This window comes from Anolis sagrei, chromosome 1 (assembly GCF_037176765.1).
Source record: "Anolis sagrei isolate rAnoSag1 chromosome 1, rAnoSag1.mat, whole genome shotgun sequence".
NCBI lineage: Eukaryota > Metazoa > Chordata > Lepidosauria > Squamata > Dactyloidae > Anolis > Anolis sagrei.
The window spans coordinates 214951091-214973039 of record NC_090021.1 but is presented as its reverse complement, the minus strand read 5'-3'; the positions used below and the strand labels follow the sequence as shown (position 1 = coordinate 214973039).

General features: G+C 39.0%; 1 protein-coding gene across 4 annotated transcripts in view; it reads right to left on the bottom strand.

Annotated features, from left to right (window-relative positions):
- The window catches only part of NCKAP5 (NCK associated protein 5), a 797184-nt gene that overhangs the window by 430349 nt on the left and 344886 nt on the right, over positions 1 to 21949 (bottom strand). For all 4 annotated transcript variants that reach the window (XM_060775780.2, XM_060775773.2, XM_060775800.2 and 1 more), the window contains one exon: positions 15395 to 15458. In XM_060775780.2, coding sequence (XP_060631763.2) covers positions 15395 to 15458 — 64 coding nt within the window. The remainder of the gene's footprint in view (positions 1 to 15394; positions 15459 to 21949) is intronic.

Below are 21949 nucleotides of genomic sequence, written 5' to 3'. Positions count from 1 at the left end.
ACAAATTCCTCGCTTGCCTTGCAGACAATTTCATGGTCCAGAAGGTAGAAGAGGCAACAAGGGGATTGGCTACTCTTGATCTCATCCTAACAAATGCGGAGGACCTGATCGATGCGGTCGAAGTGGTAGGATCCTTAGGGCCAATGACCATGTGCTCCTGCAATTTGAGGTACAAAGGAAGGCCGAAACTAAGACAAGTCAAACCCGCATTTTGGACTTTAGGAGAGCTGATTTCCAAAAAATGAAGGAAACGCTGAGCAGCATTCCGTGGACACAGATACTAAAAGACAAGGGAGCTACGGATGGATGGGAATTTCTCAAGAGTGAAATACTCAAGGCGCAATTGCAAACCGTGCCAAGAAAGAGAAAAAATAGGACAAGTGCAAAGAAGCCAGAATGGATGTCCAAAGAACTTCTAACTGTGCTAAGACACAAAAGAGACATGCACAAGAAGTGGAAAAAGGGAGAAATCACCAAAGAAGAATTCAAACAAATAGCAAACACCTGTAGGGAAAAGGTCCGCAAAGCTAAAGCAAAAAACGAGCTCAGACTTGCCAGGGACATTAAAAACAATAAAAAGGGCTTCTATTCTTATGTCAGTAGAAAAAGGAAAAACAAGGAGGCGATAGGACCTCTTCGAGGAGAAGATGGGGCAATGCTGACAGGGGACAGGGAAAAGGCAGAACTACTTAATGCCTTCTTTGCCTCGGTCTTCTCACAAAAAGAGAGTCTTCAACCTCAGCAAGATGGAGTGGATGAGGGATTGGAGGACATCCAACCCCAAATTGGGAAAGAAGTCGTCCAGGAATACCTGGCCGCTCTTAATGAGTTCAAGTCCCCAGGGCCAGATCAACTACACCCAAGAGTACTGAAGGAACTAGCGGAAGTCATTTCGGAACCATTGGCAACCATCTTTGAGAGTTCTTGGAGAACGGGAGAAGTTCCAGCAGATTGGAGGAGGGCCAATGTGGTCCCAATCTTCAAGAAGGGAAAAAAGGACGACCCAAACAACTACTGTACGGTCAGCCTCACGTCGATACCGGGCAAGATTCTGGAAAAGATTGTTAAGGAAGCGGTCTGCAAACACTTAGAAACAAATGCAGTCATCGCTAATAGTCAACATGGATTTATCAAAAACAAGTCATGCCAGACTAATCTGATCTCTTTCTTCGATAGAGCTACAAGCTGGGTAGATGCGGGGAATGCCGTGGATGTAGCATACCTGGATTTCAGTAAGGCCTTCGACAAGGTCCCCCATGACCTTCTGGCAAGGAAACTAGTCCAATGTGGGCTAGGCAAAACTACGGTGAGGTGGATCTGTAATTGGTTAAGTGGACGAACACAGAGAGTGCTCACTAATGCTTCCTCTTCATCTTGGAAAGAAGTGACGAGCGGAGTGCCGCAGGGTTCCGTCCTGGGCCCGGTCCTGTTCAACATCTTTATTAATGACTTAGATGAAGGGCTAGAAGGCATGATCATCAAGTTTGCAGATGACACCAAATTGGGAGGGATAGCCAATAGTCCAGAGGACAGGAGCAGAATTCAAAACGATCTTGACAGATTAGAGAGATGGGCCAAAACTAACAAAATGAAGTTCAACAGTGATAAATGCAAGATACTCCACTTTGGCAGAAAAAATGAAATGCAAAGATACAGAATGGGGGACGCCTGGCTCGAGAGCAGTACGTGTGAAAAAGATCTTGGAGTCCTCGTGGACAACAAGTTAAACATGAGCCAACAATGTGATGTGGCGGCAAAAAAAGCCAATGGGATTTTGGCCTGCATCAATAGGAGCATAGTGTCTAGATCTAAGGAAGTAATGCTACCCCTCTATTCTGCTTTGGTTAGACCACATCTGGAATACTGTGTCCAATTCTGGGCACCACAATTCAAGAGAGATATTGACAAGCTGGAATGTGTCCAGAGAAGGGTGACTAAAATGATCAAGGGTCTGGAGAACAAGCCCTATGAGGAGCGGCTTAGGGAACTGGGCATGTTTAGCCTGAAGAAGAGAAGGCTGAGAGGAGATATGATAGCCATGTATAAATATGTGAGAGGAAGCCACAGGGAGGAGGGAGCAAGCTTGTTTTCTGCTTCCTTGGAGACTAGGACGCGGAACAATGGCTTCAAACTACAAGGGAGGAGATTCCATCTGAACATTAGGAGGAACTTCCTGACTGTGAGAGCCGTTCAGCAGTGGAACTCTCTGCCCCGGAGTGTGGTGGAGGCTCCTTCTTTGGAGGCTTTTAAGCAGAGGCTGGATGGCCATTTGTCAGGGGTGATTTGAATGCAATATTCCTGCTTCTTGGCAGGGGGTTGGACTGGATGGCCCATGAGGTCTCTTCCAACTCTTTGATTCTATGATTCTATGGAATACTTTGCCAGGAGCCCACTGTCTAAAGTGTTAAAACATGCATGCTCACAAATAGAAGAAATCTTGTTAATGGAATCTCGTGTTAAGAAGTATTTACACAAGACAAAACACATAGGATTTTTTTATCAAAAAAAAAAGAGAGGAGGAAACAATGGGAAGAGTCATATGTCTTGCATGTGATAGCAAATCAAATGGATAAATCTTAAAGAAAGCAGAGAAAATGATTAGGCGTGATGGAGGTTAGAAAATCTTCTGTTTAATTTCAAAACGCATGTGGCAAAGCTTAAGAGAAAACCAACAATCTCAAACGTTTTACTTATCCCGTTGGATGAAACCCCTAGTGGAATATGGGTAGTGGTAGGTTCAGTATGTGGAATGGGATGGCATCAACTTTGAAAAAAGTTTGAGAAGGAAACATCTAACTTTACTTTGGAGCAAAAAGAATCAGTTAGCTAAACAAATACCCTCTCTGTGCCAATTCAAATGACTCCCTTTGAATTAAATAAAGCTTATTCCCAGCTGAGTGGGCGTAGAACTGCTGTATCCATTTCTAATAAGTCAATTTTTCTGAGGTGACATGATGTGAGAGAGGAAGTCAAGATGTTTGGGGGATTAACCATAGAGGATCAGCAAGGCTAGGCTGTTAGATTAGGTCTCTGAGGCTGCTTTAAGAGCCTGCAGTCACCAATTTTTGAGTTACTTTGATCCCTTCCTGAATCTTCACTCAAATATTTCACATGTCATGTGAAACAGAGGGAGACAACAAAATCCATGAATGCAAATATCACTGGATTTCATTAGCATTAAGACTACAACAATGAGACTGTCATATTCTTGGTCTTTTAAAATGGGAACACCATAGACTGAACTTCAGATACCTGGCATCTGTATGCAAAACATGTGCTGTACTGCCATTATTCACAGTCCAAGTTTTTATTTGGAAATTAGAGGCACAGAGGATGGAGTCTTTCAGTTTAGCAGTGGTACTCAAAACATTTCTGTTTAAGACTTCTTCTTTATTGACTGATCTTTGCAGGCATGTGTTTATTGTTGCTCTTGTGGTGACAGGAACAAATTATTTTCTCTTTGTTCCAAAGGGCATCATTGTTGAATTAATTTACAAACCCAGTTGGACTGGAAAAGGCAAATAGGCAAGATCCAGGCTACTAGCATATTATAGCATAACACTTCTACTGACAGAAAGTCACTCATAAAATAGCATAACAATCTGCTGAATTGACAGGACAACATCGCCAAAAGTTGTGACATGGGCCCACCAGGGAAATCCCAGGATTTGGATTAGCACCCCAGAAAATAACCAAATTTGGCCCCAGAGCCTGCATTGCTCAGATAAGGTTAACTGTATGTGCTATATGAGCATAAACCTTACATCAGTGGTTCTCCAACTGTGGGTCCCCAGGTGTTTTGGCATACAACTCCCAGAAATCCCAACCAGTTTACCAGGTGGTAGGATTTCTGGGAGTTGAAGGCCAAAACATCTGGGGACCAACAGGTTGAGAACCACTGCTTTTGATAGACCCAATAATATAGTGCTGTATGCCATACTGTAAAAATGTTCTCCTGTAGAAGGCCTCCAAGTTCTCCAAAGCAGGTTTTAGGGTGCATGGAAAGCTGAAGGAGAATGATCAATTCTGAAGGAGTAGCAGGAACCAGTGGATGTACACCTCTGTCAGCCAAAATCACTATTACACAAGATAGAGCGACATTAAGCATATGAATCTGCTGAAAGTATGGTAATTTAGACTAGTGTTGGTTATATGTAAAATCTGAAAATAAATTAAAGATGAAGAAGAATTCTTCACAAAGCATGCTAATAGTTGAAAGTTCAATCTGGAATGTCCAGCAGGAGGCAGACATTTAACATCGAACAATGATGAAGTAAAGGAAGGAAGGAAGTATAGGGAACATGGGAGTCCTCCAGATGTTGAATATTTGGAGGACAAAAGTTCAATTCCATATTAAATAATATTCTATTTAATATGCACATAATTGTTAACACACACATGATATAATAATAATAATAATAATAATAATAATAATAATAATAATAATAATTCCAACTGCAAACTATCACAAAAATACTGAATCAGCTTCTAAATGTTAAGTTACCACTTACATAAAGCCCATATGAACATTAAGAATATAAATAAAGGTTAGCTGGCAAAACATTTGCTTCCTCAGTACAAGATAGGCCAACTGCTAAACTAACAGAGTCGGGATGTGGAATGGCAATAGTGCTATGAAGTTGAAACAGAAATGGATTAATAGTTGACTTCTCAACGTGAAATGATTTCATGACCATTGTATTTCCAATTCTAACATTTGCACTGATTTTCTCTCCAAAGGATATCAGATGGAAGTTCAGATGGGAAGACTAAGATATTTAAAAGAAAACTTTTCCTTTTCAGTTAAGGAGTTAAGACTACGACAAAGCATATATTTGAAAAATCATAGCCAAGCTGCATTTGCAGCCCTGCTTGCATTTAAAATTTCAGGATTTTTTTCAACTTCAGAGTAAATGTCACAAGATGAAAATTTAACTGCAGCTTGAAAAGCCTTCATTTTCACACAGTGGTGTTTTATTTAAAGACTTATAAAACTGCTCTTCTTGTAAAATTATGAGCTTGCTTGTCAAGGAGATTAAGAACAGAGGTGAGCAATCCATTCTCAGGCACAATGGGAAAAATATGCTGACATCTTTCTAAACAATAACAGCTAGGCATAAACCACAATGTACACCTGAAATGTCCAATGATGGTCTCTTCCATGTCACATCTGTTAGCTTGATCTCCAACTTAATTTCTTTTTCATTTGAGGAGATTTTGATACCTAACCCATGATCAACAAAGCAAGATTTGTAGGTTCTTTATGCACATCTATGAATACACACCTATATAGAAAGAAAAACAGAAAAGAATATGTCTTAGTAAGACACCTGACTTTTACAAGATGTGTGATTCTTCATTAAAGGCACAATTAGTGGAAACTAATTCGAATACATTAAATGTTGGCATCTCGCTTTTGGAGAAAGGGATAATTTGGCCTTTTGTATCTCATCTTTTAACACTTCATTTACTGCTAAACAACATCTATTTCCAAATGACCCCGATGCTTCTGCATCAACAGACTTTCCAGTTGCCTTGGGCAATTGCACAGATTTATCTCTTCTGTGATTTTTAAAAAAGTGCTTCCAAGCCGAAGGGAGGTGCACTGTGCTCCCATGTGTGCGGCAGCTATTTCAAAAGCAGGCATGTAACTCCCACTCACCCAGTAAAGACCCAGCATGCTCCCAATAGAAAGTGCTGGGTCTCGCACAGCCAACTGTGTCGAGTTCAGATGCACTCCCTGCCAGCTGATTAATGGAGCAGCATTGATGTCAGAAGAGGCTGGAGTCATGTTGAGTAGTCGGCAAGGGGGAGGTAGCTGTGTCACAATGGCAATGTGAAGTATACAGACATTTGGGGAGAGGGTTGAACAATAACATCTTCTTTGATAAGGGTAAGTGCTCTGCCCATATTGTGGGGCACTGGAATATTCAACCTATAAAGTCATATGGCAGTTTGCATTAATACACCAGATGAGCCTCCTTTCGCCTAGAACTTACCCCCTACACATCTCAGAGAGATAGAAGCGTATTTGTTGTATTTCTTATTTAACAGCCATCCTTGATGGCTTTTAACTTAAAGTCAAATTAATAATATTTTTAATTTTATATGATCTGAATGTTGAAGTTGTATCCTTTTGAAAATGTGTACGCCACCTTAGATCCAGACTGGGGAAAAGGTGGGCAGGCAATATATTATTAAATTGTCAGTATGATTATTCAGCATCATAAAATTTGAGTGAGTAGTCTTAGGTCTAGTCCAACCTACTTCACAGGAAATTCAGAACAACCACAAGTCAAACAAACATAAATCATTTGTCCTGAATAAAAAACCCAATAGGAAAAGCTGTCAAGTCAGAAATGTTTGATTGTACAACATAAGGCACATCATGCTTACCTCAGATGCACTAGAGTTTTGCCCAATGCTTTCCTTGGTGCTCTATCTAATTGGAATGTGCTGTTTTGATGATTCAAAAATATGCAAAGGTAATATCCTGTAGTGCAGTGGTTCTCAATCTGTGGGTCCCCAGGTGTTTTGGCCTACAATTCCCAGAAATCCCAGCCAGTTTACCAGCTGTTAGGATTTCTGGGAGTTGAAGGCCAAAACATCTGGGGACCCAAAGGTTGAGAACCACTGCTATAGTGTCAGCTCACAACAGCCGTTCCCAATAATGACACAGGACTCCACCCTGTAATCAATCAGAAGCTTTTACTGCTGGACATTCAGACACAAAGAAAGCCAGGATTGACTGGCAGCCGCCGGTCAACCCTTATATACCCTCCCCCACATTTGAAATCCCCTTTCCCGCCAGCCAAAAGTCCCGCGCAACATTCCCGCCAAATGCCAACTGCTCCCCCCGAGGTCACCAGCTGCACAGTTCTTATCAGCGTTGCATGTCAGGATCCTGGTTTTTAGCGCCAAAACCCAAGGCCTGGAAACCGGCTCCTGACACTGTAGTGCCTCTAGCACAGTGGTTCTCAACCTATGGCTCCCCAGATATTTTGGCCTTCAACTCCCAGAAATCCTAACAGCTGGTAAACTGACTGGGATTCCTGGGAGGTGTAGGCCAAAACACCTGGGGATCCATAGGTTGAGAACAAATGCAGCAGCTTCCACTCCCAAGGCAGGAAGAGAAAGGCACTCCCAAAACATTTGTCCACACAGATCCCACACTTCCAAAAGACATCTTTGCCCAAATGTGGAGGAAGCTGATCTAGGCAGAACCAAATACTTTGTGAGTAGAAGAGGAGAAGTTTAACTAGATATGTTAGGGCTATATTGCTTTCTAACATAAGATGAATATCACCTATGTTGTTTTAACTTTTGCTAATGTAGACTGAGAACCCCCGGTGGTGCAGTGGGTTAAACGGCTGTGCTGCTGAACTTGCTGACCAAAAGGCCGGCGGTTCGAATCTGCAGAGCAGGGTGAGCTCCAGCTGTTAGCCCCAGCTTCTGCCAATGTAGCAGTTTGAAAACATGCAAATGTGAGTAGATCAACAGGTACCGCTCTAATGGGAAGGTAAGCCATGCCGCCAGGTGTTCAAAACCTTAGCAGTCCTACTCTTCCTGTATCATACTGCTTCAGTCTACTTCTATGTATGCTTTGGAAAAGGCTTTGGATGGCTTTACTCACACTGCTGAAAATGGGATGATGTTTAGTCCTGTGTGGGAGTGGCACCAAAGAACCCTCATGTGAGTTGCTTCTGTTAAAAACTTGGTGGGGCTGTTGGCATGAGAAACATGGAAACTCTGATTTGCATATAAAATTGAGTGAATTGTCATCTAATCAAGCAAACCAATCTTTCCTTCCTAACTTCCATGAAATTGGCTCTTCAAAAGAATCACTAAAGGGATGGGGACTCCCCTGAGCAGTTCTGTCTATATCATTTCTTGCTTCACTCTGCTGCATTGATAATTGTGTAATCCTTCTCTAGAATCTGATGGCTTACCCTATCATTGCATAGCCTAGACAATCCACACTAGAGAATGGATTCATTCTCTAGTGTGATGATGTAGATATTGTTGGTAATATATTTAAAAACATGTGAAAATTGGGTTGTTGGAGGTTTTTTGGGCTACATGGCCATGTTCTAGAAGTATTCTCTCCTGACGTTTCGCCTGCATCTATGGCAGGCAATCTCTGAGGATGTATAAATGTATAAAATGAATCTTTTTTGTAAACCAGGCCAGTAATCCATAAATAATTGGTATTATTATCACAAGGGCACAAGATTCTAAGGACACCACCATGGACAATATTATCAAATGATTTAGCTTGAAAAGTTAATATTTCTTCTTGATAGATAAATAATTAGGTTCTGTCTCCATATAAATCTACTACTCCGACCATTATTTCTCCTAAGACCCCAAGGAAATAGCATCCTAAATGACACCATTCTTTAATGGCACAACCTCCCCCTATCCCCCATTTTAAACATTATGTGCTGTGGAAGGGTTGGGGGACAAAAATTATGGTCTAGCAACGATAGGGATGATCACACTGAAATTCATTAATATAACTTGGTTTCTTATTATTAGCACCATCTGAGCCTGTTGAAGGTCTTAACCAGGGTGTTAATTTTTCCCAAGAGGGCTTTAAATTAATTAGTGGTTTACATGCTAACAAAGAATCTGATACATTCATAAATCAATCTAACGCTAAAGGATTCCAAAAAGGGAGGGAACCAATTCAGATGGGACCTCATATTCAGTTAACGTGGTGTGTTTCTACAAAAGGGTGCAGGTGTGAATTAGATGGATACAGAGAAGAAGCCGTGATAATCACTTTGTATCACTTAAACCCACAGCGGGGGACACAGCAAATAAGAGCTTCTGGCCCACCCTTAGTGAAATCTATGGCAACATGAAAAGCAATTCCATACAAATGACTCCACTTTAACCTTCATAAATAGATAGCTTGGATCCCATAATTTATGCTACAGGCCATGGAACAAAGGGAATGTAACAAAAGTTAATATTGTTGAAATTCAGGAACAGACCTGTGTGTGCAGAGTACCGATGCCACAATACAATGCATATTCTTGAAATGTGTATCAGTGCAAAACCACAAATGTGTCTATACACTGTGTTATACTTAATGAATCATCTTCTTCTTCCTCCTCCTCATCCACCACAGAATTCAATGAAGTAATCAATTATAGTAGTAGGCAAATAGCCATCAGGTCACTGAATGAGCCAATTTCCTTTCACTTCAGTGAGAGAATAAAGCAAGATGCACGTAAGCATCTGCTGAATTGTTGCCATTGAATCCAGCAAATCCAAGGGCATGTCTACATTGCAACCAAAGCAACTTAATAGCCATTACCTGGGAATTCAGGGGGAAGTACTTTTGAAGGCGTCTCAAAATAGCTTAAGCGGCATAATCCTTTAGAGGAAACTATGACAACTGAAGAAAGTAGGTATTAGATTTTTATGCCTCTTGTCTTCCCCACTTCTTTTTTCTCCACACACACACACAAAGGGGGAAATCATGCTTCATATCATATTTTGTCTATTAATGATAGAAACCTTCTGTCTAAAATTTACATATAGAGTAGAAAATTAACCTCAGAATCCACACAAATAGGTAAGTGCAACTTACATCCCAGATAGATATGGGGCCACTTTGTATTTCTGATGAGTAGTTTCTTTGGGACATCCATGATTTTTAAAAGTGCTACCAATATTAAAAGAAAGTGGTGTTGAAGCTGCTCCTACAGAAAATTTTAATTCAGCCAGTTCATCCAGACAATTATTCTGCCTTCCTAACAGTGCAACTGGTTTTTGACACACAGGGCTGCTGCCCTAATGGACTGATGGTCCAGAATGAAGCAACCTACAGCTTTCATAGTGCTAACTTTGTACTGTAAAGCCTTATATGACCTTGGCCCTGCTTCCCTGAAGTAACATTTCCTTCCCTCTGTTCCACCTTGTGATTTTAGGTCACCAAAGGAGGCTGTGTTTCGTAAGATGGCACTGATGATTAGACCTTCCTCTTCTGTTTCCTGGCAAAGTATTCATAACAGCTTACAAAACAGAAGTGCGATACCCAGAAACATACATAGATAAAGCCCCAATAGTACCATTAAAACATATTTAAAAATACATGTAACTTTAGTAATGAATACCACCAAGTCATATAAATCACCTGTTTGGAGGAAAGCTACTCTAGACATGATGGGGGAAAAATCTTAAACATACTAGTTAAATCTCCACAAGAAAAGCAAATGCAGATGTCCCTACATAAGGCTATCTCTGCCAAGGTGCTTTGTGTTTCACATAATGAGTCATGCTGATATTCAAATACAGTTGCACAAGGCAGTCACCTTTTCCCTGGATGTCACCTTTGTGCCTTAAACTCACGTATAATGTTTGCTTCTGTACTACATTTGACACATCTGTTAAGGCAAGAGTTCAAGGATAACCACTTCAAAGGACAATGCTTTCATAGCAGTATTTACTTTTCCTTCTTAATTGTTATACTGTCTAACTACTTCTGGCTGATATGACTGTGATAGGGCAAGATACTGTCATCATAACCCCTGTAGACCAGCTATAGTAGGAAGACTGACAAGGAGCCTTGCGTTCAAGGAAGTAAAGCCTGCACAGGATATTCTTAAATCAATTTATGCTGAAAATGTAGAAACTACTTGTGGCTTAGTAAAATCAAATACAAGCCAATCATACAAACAGATGAAAAATCTTAGCAGAAAGAAACACCTCCTTCTTGTCTAACAATCTCCACTTTGATTCCAAAAGTCTTTATCAGGGGTCCTCAAACTTTTTAAACAGATGGCCAGATTACAGTCCCTCAAACTGTTGGAGGGCCGGATTATAATTTGAAAAAAGAAAAACATAAATGAATTCCTACACACACTGCACATACCTTATTTGTAGTGCAAAAACACCCACTTAAAAACAATACAAGAATTAAAAGGAAGAACAATTTTAACCAATATAAACTTATTAGTATTTCAATGGGAAGTGTGGGCCTGTTTTTAGCTGATGAAATAGGATTGTTGTTGTTGTTGTTGTTGTTGTTGTTGTTGTTGTTGTTGTGTGCTTTCAAGTTGTTTCAGACTTAGGTTGACCCTGAGCGAGGGCCAGGTAAATAACCTTGGAGGGCCGTATATGAATAAAAGCTCCCTGACTTGCAACTGCTCAAGGCTCAAGCTTGGTGCCAGAGTAGGAAGGCAAGCTTTTTGTTTGTAATGATGCCATCTAGATAGCTAAACCTTGTTAAGGACACTGATCCAGGAAACACCTAACTGTCCCTAGACCAGTGGTTCTCAACCTATGGGTCTCCAGGTGTTTTGGCCTACAACTTCCAGAAATGCCAGCCATTTTGCTAGCTGTTAGGATTTCTGAGAGTTGAGAATCACTACCCTAGACTTTTACAACACAGTTTGCTTTCCTTGAGACAAGAGAGCCAAGGAGCTTGACCTTGCTGGCTCCATCACTTAACCTTCAAAAGATCAAGCTGCTCACTTGTACTGTCTCAGGTACTGCATTGGTCTATTTTTCCTCACTGGTACAGACTGATCAGAACATTTCTCAGTGCTATCTGCACTCTACAAGAGCACGCCCTTTACATATACCAGGCAAATTTGAATGTTCTCTATTTACTTGCTTCAAATATTTAGCCAGCCATTAGACAAAGGTGCATTTTGTATACTGCAAGAAAAGGCTGCAGGAAAGGTAAAACCTTTTTTCATGCAGTTCATTCTCTCTTGGAAAATTTCATTTAAATGAACTTACAAATGTCTTTGATAAACTTCAGAAAAAGAAAAAAGCTACCAGCATCTTATGATCATGACAGGTATCTGGGCCATGTGAAGCATACCCTAGTACCTCCAACCACTGGACTCAGAAACTGGACTGGAAACAGCCTGTCTTTGAGGTAACATTCTGGATGAACTGTACTAGATCAAAACCTTCCTGAATGGACCAATTCAAGCCTCTGTCTTCTGCCTTGTGCACACACACACAAACCCTTGTAATTACCTAGTCCATTATACATTGTTTAGCTTATAAATATCAGTGTAATCAGTCCTGTGGCACACATCCTTTTGTTTATCATCATGCATTTTCTCTCTGTTTTTATTTTCTATTTGAGATGAGCAAAGTGTGGTGTGTTGGCTGCATGTGGCCTTAGATCTGACTTTTGTGGCTCCTGAAGCCCACCACATGGCTTTCAACTCTCCAAGATATTCTTCATATTTTTGTTGGTTTTTTTTTTTTTTTTTTTTGCCAATTGAAGGTGTTTCTTATGTGAAATTCAAAAGAAGAGCCAACAGGATCACCCTCAGCCCTACACAGACCCATCCCGGGGGCGGGGATAGGGACGGAGATAGAAATGTGTATTTTCATTTGAGTACTTCTCAAAATGAAAACAAGAAGTGTCACAACATCATTGGCAATCACCATTTTGGGATGGAGTGCTATTTCAGAGCAGGGGAGGGGGAAAGTGCATCCCAAGAGGTATATTGATCTCTTGTTCTTATGATGTTGCCTACCACTATTCTACAAGAACAAATGTCTAGTGGAGTCTACGTCCTTTCTTCATGAATACATATACAGAAGCTTCGGCCAGAAGGGATTTTTTTTCTCCCACTATGCTTCCTTGAATGACATTATTAGAGTTGCATGTGGAAAATCTTCAGGATTCAAGTTGTAATGTCCCTTGAATCATGCATTTCATCAGCAGTGGAAGTGAGAGCGACCATCATACACAGCAGGATACAGCTACTCTTCCCTCAGGGGTATGGAACAGAGATATTTGCTGAGGCCCAGCCACACAAGTGGTTAACTGTACAAGGTGCTGGTTGCAATTAGTATCCTGCTGCCAGAGCAGCTGCTACTCAAAAAGCCTCTGCTAGAACTCTGTACGTTCCCTAAAGCCCTGCACATGCATGCTGTAGCCACTACGTAGTAGGAAAATGGATCCAAGTACGAAAGCCAGAAATGATGCATCAGAAATGATGCATCCTTATAGTTGTAAGTGATCCAAGCAGATATTCTTTTGCAATAGCTAAGATGACTGACACTCCCTGGGTTTTTTGTTTTGTTTTTGTTTTTGTTTTTTTTTAGAAAAAAAAGATGTTATGGTTGAATTCCAAATTTTTACTCTGTCAACAGAAAGACATGTGTACAAAAGATTTCTTCCATGCATGGAACTTTCCTTAAATTAAAAAAAAAAAAGGCAAAAGGGGCGTATCAAAGAGAAACATAACATCTTGAGCAATTAAGTCAATTCTGAAGCAAAAAACATTCAGAGACAGAAAAAACTCAAAACAGAGGTGCAGTTTTCAAGGACAACTTTGCAGTAGAATTATAGTATTGAAAAGAACATTACATTAATGTAGACTTGATAGAATACAGTGAAAGGGCATATTATTATTTCACAACCATTGATATTCATTCTGATATTCATTCTAACAGGACAGGTACTGTACTTTCTTCTGATACAATAATCTTCAAAACTAAGCACCAGTGTAATGACTCCTACAATTTCAACATTGCACCAGCTCCATCTCAAAATCTTTCCTTTAACTGTTCAACTATTTTTGGGACACATGTTATTCCTGACCTCTTTAATCTACAAATGAATTGATGGATACAGAGCCAAGCCACATGCCATAGTGTTGCTTATTGATGGAAAGGTTTATTACTAGGAACTGAAGATCATGTTTGGGGAGGACTTACAGATGTCAACTATGAGAAGGCTAACCCACAGATGTCATGCCAACCTAAATTAAAATATAATGAATGAGAATCACAAGCCTCTAAAAATATGTAACTTACACAACTTTACTAACTTGCGAACAATGCAGACACTTTTTCATCAAGTATTTCCTAAGGTTTTGTTCCTGGATCTCCTGTGGAACCCAAATAAAACTTAAGAATCCATAGATTCTGTAGAACCCAAATAGAAATTAAGCATCTAAGTCCTATTATATACAATATGTATAGTAAAATGCTGTCCCTTATATAAAATGGCAAAATCAGTGTTTTTGGATTTTTAGAAATATTTTCAAGCAGTGGGTGGTTGACTCTATGGATGCAGAATACATAGATATGGAGGTCCAACCATATCATACCATGTTCCTGTAAACAACAACGTGTAGATATGAAGATGCTCCCTAGCTGGTTTTGTGAATAAACCAAATTGAAAAGCTTTAACATTGAGAAGACATGGTCATCTGACCTATCTCCATAAATATGTTCTTTTATTAGCTAAACTAGTTGAGCTTTTGCTGGCCCAGAGATTGAACCATGATCAAAGACTGCCATTTCAAGATGTCCTGGGGACACAACATATCTCATGAAAACCTTTCATGTATACATATTTGTGAAAACATATGATTTGTAACATAATGACATACATTTCCAAGATTTTTGTCATTTCTCATTATGTTCACATAGCACATCTACACACTCGGCAGACACACTAACTTGTCGCAACACAGTTTGGAAAGCTCTGGTTTACAGAATCGTTTTGGTATAACCATTTGTCTTCATGGAGTATTTTCCATAACAGAAAAGCCAATACATAAACTTTGAGCATGTTCATATGCCACTGTCAACCATAGTTTAGCACAACGAGTATTAGCCTCTAGGAGACTTCTTCAACCCTTGGATTTGTGTGATTTTGGACTCAATTACCTGTTCTACCTCACCACATACAAGAATTTACCAGAATTTGGTTTCATCATTCTTACTGGTGCATACTAACCAGCATTCTTGTTAGGTGTAACCAGGAACTATCCTTTAAAACAAACTCTGGTTAATTGCTAAGCAATCTAACTAAAAGTACTGAGGTGAGAAATGGGAGGGTTGCTGATAGTTTAACTGTCCAAAGTTTGTTATAAACCGTGATCCCACAACTCAGTACAAACAGACATTTACCAAGATGTTGTAGAATTGGAAAATACAAGAAAATTCACTAAAGCTTGATCTACTGGCAAAACAAAGTGAGATCAGTTCTAACATTTAACTAAAAAAGAAAATTACTATCACAAACAAGACAGAGAGGCAAAAATGAATGAATAGAAGACAAGGAACATGATCAATCTTTTGGTTGTTTTCATTGCTTTCTTTGTCAGTAATTACTAATCAAGTGTATCTAACAGTCACAAATTGCCTATTTATGTGCCTAATTACTATGATTTTTCACACAGTCATCAGCAGTCAAAGGAAGCCAGAAAGATAACATTTTCCCTGGGATTCTCCCACAACTCCTGACCTCAAAAGAAAGAATGCATTTCTAAACAGCATTGCCTCATTGATAAAAACTGGGAACTTCTATTTTGGTTCAAATGAAAACAAATGCCTTTGAAGTTTGAATGGGAAGGGGACAACTGGAAATAAAGAGCAAATTACTTCCGAAACTCACCATTGTTTTGTCACTCTTACTTCGTGCAACTTCCTGCTGCAGCCGAGCCACAGACAGCTTCTCCCTACAGAAAAGAGAAAAGCATAAATAACAATTAGATTTTTTGATAGCTGGGAAAACGTATCATTTTATATATCTTTGGAGAATTCTTGCTCATTAGTGGAGCAATCCCTCTAGGCAGTGTTTACTTTCCCTGTTATATTTTATAACATACATTTAATAACTTGTATGCAATATTTGCACTTCTAGCCAGAGAAGGTGATTTCTGGCCAGGAAATGTAAAAGAAAATCACATGCAAAAGTGCATACACACATGAAAAAGAGCAAGTAAGCATTAGTAAGCTGTCTATACAGACCCACCCAAATTGACAGTGCTACATGCCTCGAGTTTGTAGGTGAACTTAAACTATATGGATGGGTAAACATACGCATTCCTTTTGCCATCTCTCTACACATGCACAGAAAAGCTAAAATCTTTTAGCATAATATAAATACCTACTACAATACCTTATGTAGAAATGTTGTAGAGAGTCAAATGAACATGAAGAAATTGTGACTTGTCATCATGTTTCTGCTCCTCTCTCATGAGAGTTCTCTTTATGAATACTTGTAAGTTACCTCAAAAACCACAACACCCAAGTACTGACATTAAGTTTATAAATAAGGAGAATTTCAAAGAGTGAAAAAGACTGGGAAATTACCAATTCCATTCTTTCATAGCCTGGAATACTTGTCATCTCAGAAAACTTAAGAAAGGTAATCAATCTGCCCAATTGACTCTTTCTAGCCAACTGTGTTTCTCTGTGATAGGCAAAGACTGTGGCGTTTTAAAAAATCATTTTGAAATTCTGGAAGAATGATGCTTATAGAAACCACCATACATCTTTAAGAGATACCGCCAGTACCTACCATAATGTCTTCCAAGAAACAACCCCATGAGGAACTTCATAAAAAGCTTCAACAGTGCTGACAATAGCAACTCACTAGCAATTCTGCTCTCTGCCAAAAAGCCCCATTGAGAAGGGTTGGATCAAGTACAAGTGAGAAAACTGTGCCAGCAATGCTCTTTTGTGAATCAATCCGTTAGGAGGGGTAAGTGGGTTAAAAAAAAGCCAGTAGAGCAAGGAGTAGAAAAACCTCCCGGATAGAGATTTATGTGGATCCGCAGGATTCCATATGATTAATGGTCATTGTGTTTGTAAAATTATGACTTCAGACACAAAACTAGTCTGACTCTAATAATAGGCAGGAACTAAGTTAATAAATTTTCTTTGTACATATTTATTACCCATTTTATCTATATCCATGGTGTGACTTGAAGAGCTATTTTAACAAAATGAGGGGAAAAGGATTCTCATCATGTAATCTAAACAGGAAGCTCTTAGTTTTATCCTTTCCTAAGAGGCAATATAGTCTCACTGTGATATCTGGGTATTTGAATAGTTAATTTCCCTGCTCTTACATTCATCCACTTTTGCATTTCCCACATTTTTATTTCCTTTTAATTTGTTGATAGGAACTCTGCATTAAAGCAAAGAATATGTAAATGTAGTTGTGTGTCTTCAGAATGTAATGTTTTTTACTATTTTGTTTTTAATATACAAACTATTTGGTAATATAAACAATAGAAAAAGAAAAAAATTCTACAGAAATTTGCGCAGAAGTCCTTTTACAGGGCAACAGGAGAGCAGTTTCTTTCTTTTGCTAATTAATGTTTGTGCCTTTCCATAACATACACACAATGTGTTCTTTACCTTCTAACTTAAACTACTTTGTGCTTTTTGGAAATAAGATTGGCTACTCACATTAAGTTTTGGATATTGTAAAAAATTCAAATCAATTTACAAATTTGGTTGTACACTAATGTGGATGTTTTGTTTAGATTTATGTTATAGAATTTTGTCTATGTGTAGTTTAATTTATTGGTGTTAGATTTAATTTACTCATGTTAGGCTTTAATTTGATGTTAGTTAATTTAATATTACTTTCATATATGGAATTTTTCTGGGATGTTATGTTACTATTGTGTTTTTTATGTAGGCACGGAATGTCTGTCATTGTTATGTCGGAATCTGCCAAGTCCCCTTGGGGAGAAAGGGCAGAATACAAATAAAATTTTATATCATCATCATCATCATCATCATCATCATCACTATTGTTATGGTTTGTTTCTTAAATCCAAAAACAATTTATTTACACATCAATTTTGTAAATAAAATGGTGAATCTACAAGTTCATTGTTGCAACATGTTTAAAGAGCTATCATCTATTATTTGTATTTAGCTTAGAATACTAACCTATACAGATTGCAAATATGAATGATTTGGTTTTAAGTGTGGGTAGGCTGTATCCTCTATAGATTTCTTGATTTTCTTTATTTTTATACCATCTTTCTCCTGATATAAGAACTCAAAGTTACATGAAAGCAGATCCAAATGAACTCAAGGTTTCGAACTACCAAGAAGACAAATAAGAGACTGATGTGTGACCTTACATTAGTCTTCTGCTTTATTATATTTTATGCCTGAGCAACTGAGAAACTAATGCCAAAACATTTCTTGAACTGTTTATACAGAAAACAGCTGAGGGATGGGCAATGGTGGAAACAACATTAGATTATAGATGGAAAAAACAATACAGGTCAGTACAATTCCTTTCCTTTATCTCGGCTGCCTGTAAACACTAGCCTTTAGTTTATTTTATCCCTGGGAGAAGTGAAAGAAGTGATTAACTGTTCCTATTCTGTCTTTCATAGCAATGAAACATCCTTTGAGGTCCAGTGATATGAATTTATATTACAGCACAAGATTTTTTAATCCTTTTACAATTTTTACCAATGCTCGGAACATGCAACCAAGGAACATTTGAGAGCAATTTTATTTTTAATAATGTTTAGCAAATGTTTAGCAAGCAAACAAAATGTAACATGAGTTAAGACAGTTTTTTCACTTTTTGTTTTTTAAATAAATGTATTGTTAGAACTGTAGTACAAGCCATACATGTGAAATTAGATTAAAAGTACAAAAGAATAGTTGGAAAATGATTAAAAAATACCCAGGTTAAGAGTACAACTCAGCCAGATGTCTCTCAGGATTAGTTGGTACAATTCTCATTCTAATTTTGAAAGATAACACAGTAGAAATAGCAATTTGATAATGGACATAAGGAAATGGAACTGCCAACAAGTAGTTAATACATTCCACTTTTGATCCAGTGTGAAGCTCTCAGTAATCTCACACAATGTCCTTTCTCTTATTGCTTCATAAAAGAGACAGTGTCAAACATAATGTTTAATGTTCTCTGCTTGTACCTGACCGCAAGGGCTAAGGTGTTGCTCCACAGAGATTTTGCAAAATCTGCCCTCAAGAAACGCTGAAGGCAGAAGTCTGACAATGTAAACTAGTGCATGCCTTCCTTGACAGTATGCCAGTGAGTCGCAGGATTTCCTTCTCTTAAAACAGGCACTATGAGAGAAGAACCACAAACAGTAAACCAGATGAGCAGCTGAATTAGGCATCCTGCTTGAAGAGCCAGTCTCAAAGTCTACGTGTGTGTGTGTGTGTATCACACACGCGCACACATTTATATCTCATGTAAGATGTAGTAAATATTTTGTGGATTGGGTTTAGCACCTTGGATATTTCCTGTCAAGTTTGGACTAAAATATACTGCCACATGGACACAGAAGCCACTATCTACCATAATGTTTAAAGAACAGTGTAGACTTCAGAATGAAACCCTCAGAGCAACACTACTACGTAAATCATTCCTTACTTGGTACAGTCCTGTGACATTTTTTGAGGGTGTAAGAGGTAGATTAACATCCCTTCTTTATTGTAAGCTCCCTCACTTCATTTGACATAATCACCCAATTGTATTCTGTTTATCCCCTTGAATTCTATTGAGTAACAAAGTAGACTCCATTTATTTTTAAGGGGCTTATGTTTGAGAGCACAGCCTGGTACTGGTGGATGGCACCTTGTGTTTAAGGTTCGGTTTGGTGCCCTACAGGTTCAGTGTAGGAACTGAATACTATGAGTTTTGCTTCCTAATTAGTTGAGCTGAAGTTTATAATGCAAAGAATCATTACACAGCAAGATGAAAAACCAGCCCTATATTTAGAGTACTTTAGCAATTTGTAATCATTATGAAGATAAAAGAAACTCAATAGATATCATTGTTAATGATTTTGCAAATGGTATAAGCTATTAATGCAAATCTTTTTGTGAGCCAAGATAATTCTCGGAAGCAGAGCCATGGTTTTGTCAGGTAAATGTAAGAAAAAAACAATGTTCTCTCATTTTTTAGCCATATATAATTTGTTTCAACTATTATTATATTTCTTTCCTTAGTACACTTAGATTAAAGAATGTTTATATTTGACACATATATCCTTAAAATGTATTTATTCAAAATTCAAACTCAATTTTATTCAAAATTCAGACTAAGATAGGGGGTGTATTTACCACACCAATGATATGGAAATTATCCAGAACCTCAAACAACATGGCTATCTACTAGTCATGGGCCCAGTATCTGTATAATCCATTTGATTCATGTTTTCATTTTGTTCTATCCTTTCAGATGGCACGGAACAGGAAGGCCCCTCCTGTAATGAAAATAAAATCGGGAGACGGGAGTGGGTGCTGGCTCCAAGCCTGTTTTTCAGATCAATTGCCACATGCATAGGCTCAAAGTACCCGGGCCGGCCAGGGCCTGCAGCCAAGCTCTGAGTAAGGTGCTTGGATGCAGGCCCTTGCAAGTCTGGAAAACTTTGGGCCTACATTTTCAGTTGTGGAGCAAGGCCACTGGTAGCAAACTTGATGGGTCTTCAGCCCCAGCCAGGGAGCCTTTCAAATCCCCGGATGAAGGTGAGGCTTACTGATTAATAAGAACATCAGCCCTGACCTTGTCCTACGCAACTGTTGAATATGTGTGCCCTGTTAGGCACAAGTCTGCCCATGTGAAGCAGGTTATTATAGCACTGAATGAAACATGTAGAATAATCACAGGATGTTTTAAACCTACACCTACTGATAGACTTTATAAGCTAGCTGGCATTGCCCCCCTCCTCCCGACATGCAATAGGAAGTTGCTACTAATTGCGAGAGAAATAAAGCTGAACAATTATTATTTTATTATTATTATTATTAACTTTATTTGTACCCCGCTAGCATCTCCCGAAAGACTCGATGCGGCTTACAAAGGCCAAGGCCACAAAAACACAACATAAACAATATAACACCAAAGCAAAATTAAAAACAGTTAAAGCAATATTAACGACATGCAATGAACAACATATCAAAACGATAAAACTGGGCCGGGCCAGAGTAGTGGGTACAAGGTTAAAAGTGCTGATGTGGCAGGAGGTATACGAGGATTATAGGGCAAGTGCAGTGTGCGGTGTGCAATCGTCTTAGTACTACTAAAGTGCTTCGAGGATTTGTTAATGGAGATTTCCTATTCAGGAAAGGCACATCGGAACAGCCAAGTCTTCAAGTTCTTTCTAAAGACTGCCAATGTAGGGGCTTGTCTAAGATCTTTTGGGAGGGTGTTCCAGAGTCGGGGGGCCACCACAGAGAAGGCCCTGTCTCGTGTCCCCACCAGTCGTGCTTGTGACGCCGGCGGAATCACGAGCAGGGCCTCACCAGATGATCGAAGTGAGCGTGTGGGTTCATAAATGGAGATGCGGTCACTCAGGTAGGCAGGTCCCAAACCGTTTAGGGCTTTGTAGGTAAGCAATGTGAACAATGTGAAAGCCACCCACTCTATGGCTATTAGACTCCTCTCAATAGACTTAAATCAAGTAAAAGTTTTATGAGAATCACCACCCCTTTTAGTGTTCCTCCAGCAACCGCAAGAATATCCCCGTGGGCAGAAAAATCAGGAAATTCCAACTGAATGACCCCATACAAGGATCTTCCTCCAGGGGCAAACCAAGAATGGACTACTTGGAAGTCCATGAACAGACTCAAAAGTGGCGTTGGCAGATCAAAAGACAACCTGGCAAAATGGTACTACCTAGAAGAATCCTCCATCTTGTGTGACTGTGGAGCAGAACGAACAACTCAGTATCTGTATGCTTATCCACAATACCTGTTTCATGCACCGAGGAAGAACTGCTTAAAGCTACAGACAATGTGGTCGCTGTTTCCCGTTTTTGGTCTAAAATTATTTAGCTGCTTGTGCTCCCTTTATTTTATCAGTTGTATACTTTTTTATTTAAGCACAAAATAAAAAATTACAGTTTGCCAGATAACAAAATGCACACATAAGGTGTATCTGTTAAAATGAATAAGAAACTACCCACAGTCGTCTAGATAAATGATATCCTCAAAGAAATAAAATATGGACAAAATGAGCATAAGGCAGTTTTAATGTTACAGAATAGCAACATAAAATAATAAACAGTAACTAACAGGTGTTCAAGCTCTTTTAATATTCACCCCACCCACACAAAACCCTCTTTAACAATCAAAAGTATCTAAGACTCTGTTTTTCCTGCATCATTTGATAGGCAGCACCTCCAAATCCAATAAATCAATGCGCTTACAT